The sequence below is a fragment of the Myotis davidii genome, unplaced genomic scaffold (genome assembly GCF_000327345.1).
Source record: "Myotis davidii unplaced genomic scaffold, ASM32734v1 scaffold142, whole genome shotgun sequence".
Taxonomy (NCBI): domain Eukaryota; kingdom Metazoa; phylum Chordata; class Mammalia; order Chiroptera; family Vespertilionidae; genus Myotis; species Myotis davidii.
In genome coordinates this window covers 2,028,602-2,035,813 of record NW_006294400.1, presented here as the reverse complement: position 1 = coordinate 2,035,813, position 7,212 = coordinate 2,028,602, and the positions used below count along the sequence as shown (strand labels likewise).

General features: G+C 42.8%; 1 protein-coding gene across 7 annotated transcripts in view; it reads left to right on the top strand.

Moving 5' to 3' along the window:
• Nucleotides 1-7,212, top strand: part of RALGPS1 (Ral GEF with PH domain and SH3 binding motif 1) — a 221,240-nt gene that overhangs the window by 100,907 nt on the left and 113,121 nt on the right. For all 7 annotated transcript variants that reach the window (XR_435916.2, XM_006768548.2, XM_006768544.2 and 4 more), the window contains exon 8: nucleotides 523-649. Coding sequence is in view for 6 of the 7 variants with exons in the window: in XM_006768548.2 (XP_006768611.1) it covers nucleotides 523-649 (127 nt within the window). In the remaining variant the exon portion in view is untranslated. The remainder of the gene's footprint in view (nucleotides 1-522; nucleotides 650-7,212) is intronic.

The following is a 7,212-nucleotide window of genomic DNA, read 5'->3' as shown; positions in this document are numbered from 1 at the left end:
GTTGAGAACCGCCTAACTACAGGGACTCTGGAGAGACAGCCTATGGCACAGCACACACAGGTGAATCGTGTGAAATTTCCTGGGGCTTCAGCAATGGCAGAGATGTTGAGGAGAGAACCAGTAGCGGTGGACTCACGGAAAGAGGCTGATGTAGCTGTGCATACTCTGGGACATGGAACAATTTGCTTTACTCTCTGGGCTCCTTGCTGTTGTAGGGTCTGTACATCTGGAGGCAGGTGCTGTGCAGGGGGCCCTGGCATCATGTAGAACTGTTCCAGGTAGCTTCAGCGGCTATCTTCCAATTGTGAGAGCCTACGAAAAGTGACTGACCGAGGCCATGGAACATTCCATCTCGGAACAGAGCTTCCTCTTAGACCCTTTAGGTGTGCTCCGGATTCAGCACAGCACAGATAAGCCATTCGGATGTTTCTTTTTAGTCTTTGCCCACAGTTGTCCTTTCTCTTTAGCTTCTTCTGGTTTATTTCTCTTCTTTCTCTTACCTATGTGTTCTTCTCACTCCAGCTTTTGAATCGAAAAGACAAGACCACCTTTGAGAAATTGGACTACCTGATGTCTAAAGAAGATAATTACAAACGGACTCGGGAATACATCCGAAGCCTGAAGATGGTTCCCAGTATTCCCTATCTAGGTAGGAGTCCGAATCGGTTATTATTTATTAAGAAACCTACTCGGTGCTAAATAAGGTATTTTGTAGTTTCTAGTTGAGAATTTTCCAGGAAGCAGCATGGGCCATGGGTAAAGAGGTAATTAATTGGTTGACTCCTTGGATTGAAATAGGTTGTTGATACTTCCCAAGGATGGGAACCTTGATGAGAGCCTTGACATAAGGGATATTCTGCTTCTCACACAAGTGACCTGTGAACCCCAACCCTCCCCAACCTGCAGCCCAGAAAGGTCACAAGACTCTTACTGGTTCATCCACTCCTCCCAAACTGAGGTTAACTCAGGACCAAACGCCTCTGTTTTGGTTCTCTGGACATTATTAATGTGTGTGTGTGTGTGTGTGTGTGTGTGTGTGTGTGTGTGTAAGTCCTAACCCAAGGATATGTTATTGATTTTATTTATTTTTTAAAATTGATTTTAGAGAGAGAGGAAGGGAGAAAGAGAGAGAGAAAAACATTGATGTGAGAGAGAAGCATCGCTAGGTTGCCTTCCCTATGCATCCCGACAGGAGATTGAACTAGCAACCTAGGTATGTGGTCTGATCCGGAATTGAACTGGCAACCTTTGGGTGCATGGGATGACGCTCTAACCCACTGAGCCACACCGGTCAGGGCTTCGTACCAACAAAATAAAAATAATGATTATCGATTCTTCTGATTAGAAAATAATACACATTTATTGTAAAAAATTAGGAAGAAATTTACTATAATTTGTTATCCCACCTAGAGATAATCTTATTTTGCTTCATCTTTTCACTTATTTGGGTGCATTTAAAAAATTTATGTTTATACTATTGTGAACATTTAATATTATTACCTATATTTTTATACTGTGATTCAACCCCATTAAACTCTAATTTTATGAAAAAATATTTCTATCTTTTTACGATCTAAAAACAAGGGAAAATAAGGTTTTATAGAAGTGACCTCTAATATTTTCAGGGATCTAATGCAGTTGTTGGACAGATATTTTTGACAACTTCAAATTTTCTTCCGTGAGCATTGTTAATTTAGATTTTCTAATTTTCTTAAAGCCAATTTGGAAAATTTAATTTTAGTAGAAAGTTGTCCATTTGATCCAAGTTCTAAAAATGATTAGCATAGAATTTTTTCCTCATTTAATTTTTTTGACCATAGAGTTTTATATGGTATTCTCTTAAAAAATTTAACCTCTGCGTGGTTATATTTGCTTTGTATTCCTAATAGTGTGCATTTTTCTTTCCTCCTTCTTTAACTTGTTTGCCAGGAGTTGTCTGTTGTCTTTCCCAAGACTTAGACTTTGTATTTGTTTGTCGGGCACATTATCCTGCTTTCTGATTCACTGTGTTCCGTCAGCTTAGAGGTGCTTTCTCTCCACATTCTAATTCTCTGAAATTGGGATGCATCTTTCCATTGATGGTAACAGAGCATGTGGCATTGCTTAATTGGCAGCAGTTTTTCTTATACATAAAATAATGGTGCACCTTATAATAGATGACATCCTAAATTTGATGAAATATGGAATTTCTGCTTTTGTCTTTTATAACTCATTCCTCCTGTTTTCCTTAAATTGTTTTTTTTTCTATTACTTGCCTCAGTTGAATTATTGGTTCATTTGTATATATACTATTCTTTCCACTTTAGTTTGGAAAACAGTAAAGAGTATACATTTTCTTCTAATCACTGCTTTTGTTATATCCTACATGTTTTAGTGTATCATGTTCTCACTGATATTGTTTAAATGTTCTGTAATTATGGTTTCAATTTTTCTTTTATCCAAGTATTCCTTAAGGCAGTGTTTTTTAAATTTTCAAGGGTGTGGTTTTTTCAAGTGGCCTTACTGAGATGTAATTCATGTATTGTCTATGTAGTGTGTACAGTTCAATGGTTTTTAGTTTTTTCACAGAGTTGTGCAACCATTAGTACAATTTAGGACATTTTTATCACCACAAAGAGAAACCCCATATCCATTATAGTCACTCCCTTTTTTTCTAGCCACCCTACTCTTCACTTATCCATCCTCAGCCCTAGGCAACCACTCATCTACTTTCTGTCTCCATAGATTTGCTTATTCTGGACAGTTCATATCATTTGAATCTACAGTTTGTGGTCTTTCATGACTGCCTTTATTCCCTTAGCATATGTTTTAACGGTTCAGCCACGTGGGAGCATGGTCATACTGCATTCCTTCTTATTCCAAAACAATATTCCATTGTATGGATACACTTCATTTTCTTTATCCATTTGATGGACATAGGGGTGGTTTCACTTCTTGGCTATTATGCATAATACTGCTATGAACAGGCTTGGTTTTTAAAAACACAGTCTTTCCTCTAACTTTTTTACATTAGTTTAGAATATGTAACATATATGCTTTCTAGGTTTTTAAAAATGTTTGAGATTTGTCTTGTGGGTTAATATAAGATCAGTTTTTGTAAATGTTTCCTGGGTGCTGGAAAAAAGGGTGTAATTTCTCAAATTGCTCTTGTAGTTACTCAATTATAATATTCAAATGAATAATTTTTACCACTTGGTCTCAGGACAGGAATATATGTTGGAATCCCCTTGCCCGGCATTATTGAATAAATAGAAGTTTGTTAAGTTGTAGATTTGTTTCAAAGTGTCCCCTACAAAGTGATCTTGATTACATTTTTTATTTGCCTTTACTTCTTTGAAATACGTAAGTCTGAAATGTTTCATTTTTTCTTTGCATTCATTTTATATATCTTTGACTATATTTTGGATTTTAATGTTTTAAATTGCTTTGTCTTAGGAATGATCCTTGAAAATTGCATTTAGTTGGACCCCATATGTGAGACCTGGCTTTTTATTAGGGGAGAAAAAGTCCCGCATTTGTTGAGTCTTAGTCATATTATTGGATTGAATATCCTCCTATGCTTTCTCTTTCATGTTTTCTCATTCTTTCCTCATCTCCTCTCATGGCTGCTGTAAACTGTGATGTTTTTCTACGTGGTGACTGGCAGATCCCCTCTCACATCCAGAGATAGAGAGCATGCTGATTGCATAGCTCCAAGCCCACTCCCACTTTGTTGGAGGCTAATCAATTGAGGGATGAGATTGATGGTATTGGGATGAGGGAAGCCTAGCACAGGCCACTGGTCCCATTAGCCAGTGCTCCAGGGTCATTAGGGATGGCTTCTTCTCTCTCATGAGAAAACACGAGAGCTATCGTGGACTGTCTGCTTTCTCTGTGTCAGCACTTCCCCAAGCTTTTAAATGCATAATTGCAGTGAATGCTCACAGTAGCCTAGTGAATAGGCCGGTGCTGAGAGGTTGCCTGGGGTCAAATACTGGAAAGTGGCAGAGCCAGGACTCTGCCCAGTTGGTCTGGCTTGAAGTCCTGAGCTTTTAGCACTGCCCTCTCCTGACTCCCACCTCTCCTGTCCAGGTCATTATTTTCTTCTCCTCCCTGGGGTTGCCACCTGTGTGTCCTCTGCCATTTATGACTGTGGATGGCCGCCGTCGGGCACCGTATAAAGTGAGATGAACTGTGGTACTCTCTGTTCTTGGGCCACAAAGCGGTGCTGCCTTGGGTTCCCAAGAGCATTAGTCCATGGTCTCAGCCACGGGCAAACTGGACCAATACCATCTCCCCTTTCTGACCCATGTCCCTGTCACCTGACCAAGCATATGTACCCCAGATTCCCCCACTACAGACGAGTCCTGTCCTCAGGCCACTGGCCAGAGGCGTCCTGCGCGTCACCATGAAAGCTCTCGTTAGACTTGTGCACAGGTGGCCTGTGCGGCCCTGAGGCCTCTCCTTCACCTCATCTCAGCTGCTGCTTCATGGCAGGTGCTTCCCAAGAGATTCCGAGTGTAGGCCCCATTCTCCTGCAAGGCCTCCTGCTTCCGCCTTTAAGCCCGCCAGCTTCCCTGCCTCCTGCGGTACCTTCAGCCTTACAGTAATCTCCCTCTCCCCTTAGGCCAGTGGTCGGCAAACTGCGGCTCATGAGCCACATGTGGCTCTTTGGCCCCTTGAGTGTGGCTCTTCCACAAAATACCGACTTCTGCGCATGGGCCACGAAGTTTCAATCGCACTGTATGTGTACGCCCGCACGTGGTATTTTGTAGAAGAGCCACACTCAAGGGGCCAAAGAGCCGCATGTGGCTCACGAGCCGCAGTTTGCCAACCACTGCCTTAGGCCAATTGCACTGCATTCCACATACCTCAGAAGACTCCTGACATATACAGGAGTCGTAGCTGCTGCAGCTTCATTGAAAAGAGTGAAGCAGGATCCCATTCTGAGTCTCAGTGGGGCCCTATATCCAGAGGGCAGCTCAGAGCCCTGCCTGCACATCTGATGGCCATGAACAGACGCTACCCAAGTGCAGGTCGTGGGTTCAGTACTGGATTCCTTTTGAAAACCCAATCTGTTCTGGGGATGAGTTTGTTTATCAAAAGAGGAGGCATTACATAATTCCTGGAAAGTGCAACATAGGAAAAAATTGTCTGAAATGGTTTTTCCCCCTGGCAGAGTCCTCCCTGTAGGACTTTCCCAGGGGGAGAGGGAGTTATGCTTGGGGATGACTTTGGGTCAGTCCCTGGTATTTCCAGCTGCTTAGCTCCATGGCTTGAGGCTTTGAATGCCACCTAAGCAGCTATTTGCCTCTCACTCTTCACCGTGTGTCTCTTTCTCTGTGGAAAGATGCCCTCACACTGGATGCCCTCACCCTCACCGTGTGGGTGTGTGTTCCAAGTCCTTTCAATGCAAATCTCCTGCACTGAAAGCTTTGGTACATTGAGTTCCTCATGAAATATAATTTAAAAAACACTGAGAGGAAAACTGCATTTAAAAATAAGACTCTCTTTGTATCAAAAACTTTCTTTTTAATTACTTAAAAGTATAAAAATACTGGTGGGAAATAGTCATACGGGTTATTTGCAGCTTAATTTTATCTGATGGCAACTTGTAAATGCCTAGTTCAGGTTGAAATAATGACTAAAGCAGGCAGAGCTTTGAAGGATGGTTACACCATTTATTTCTAAATAGCTTTATTGACTTAGAGAGTGGTTTTCACTACCTATAATTCCTTCCAGGAAATAGCTAAATAAAATGAGGAATGTAACGCATTTTAAAAGATTTAGAGCTGATTCTAAAAGTATACGCAGTGTGGAAAATTATGATCTCTCAAAGAACAAAAATCAGGCATTCTGACAATTCTGAATAGTAAGAGAACATTTAAACATTCTTGGTAAATTTACTCAGACTTCTAATTTGTGAAGTAAATATCTAGAACCTAAGCTATTCCTTTTTTGAAAGTTAAGCCTTTATTTTCAAAGATGAACTTTTAAATTGAAAATAAAGGCAAGTCATTTCTGAGTATAAAATAAACAGACCCAAACTATTAGATTTCTAAAAGGACTTGAAAAGAGAAGTGGTCATTGGTCACAAAGAAGTGTTTATACCGAGGCCCCGAAGCCCTCGGAACGGTAGGTGAGTGAAGGCTCCTGCAGGCCCTCTGCAAGGAGGGGGTGTCTCCACACTGGCCCCAGCTGATCAGCAGACCTCTGTCAGGTGATGCACTCCCCAGACTCCGCTTCTGCTCTGGTGCAGCTCACATCCCAGGTCTGATCACAGGCAGTGAGCTCAAAACCAAAAAGTGAGTTGAGCACTATGAAGGGAAAGGCAAAGGGGTAAATAAAGGGGGGGCCGACCCAGTCTCGGGGACCAGGGAGGGCTTTCTGGAGGGAAACTCTAAAGGATGAATAAACGGGGTGAAGGGTGAGAGGTGAGCATGCCAGACAAAGACAGCGGCTTGTGCAAGAACCCTCAAGTGGGGAAAACATGTTTGTTGGAAAAACTGGCTGGAGGGGAGAGAATGAGGGGGAGAGTGTCATGAGAAGCAGCTGGAGTGGAAGGAGGGTGAGATAGCCTGGGCCTTCCCAGGAACAGTTGGGAACCGCAAAGCAGGGCATGACCAGATTGGATTTGCATTTAACACCAGTCACTTTGCCTACAGCATGTAAATGTCTTTGAGGAGGTCAGGCTGAAGGAGGGAGGACTGTGTACCACTGCATTTCAGAAATGGCTCGGGAGAGGGAAAGCCCTTTAGAAACAGGCCATTTTAGAGCAAAGCCTTGGAAAGACATAAAACAGCTGTCAGGGAGCAGTCCCTCATGGCTGACGGAGACACATGGCACTTGCCTGTACTTTGGCTTTGAGAATCGGTGTGTGCATTTGAGCGGTGAGCCCCTGAAAGCAGAGATGAAAGGCAAGAACAGGTGCTCTTGATCTGCCTCCAGCAGATGCTGCCAGCATGTCAGCTTCCCAGATGCCCCTTTGGTGGGGGCCACCAGTGCCCTGGGACCAAGCTCAATAGCTCCCAAGTCAGGGTTACCACAGTATTATCCAGCTGTCCCCAAGTTTGCCAGCATTAAGGATAATCCTTTCCTTTAATGCCCAACTGAAAAAATTCCATTCTCCATGCAGTAAATCCAGCCTCCCCACCCCGCCCCAGCTCCCCACTCCACGTGTTTCCAAGGATCCCCAGGGAATGCTCATTTGTTCCACACATCCATTCTGGTTGC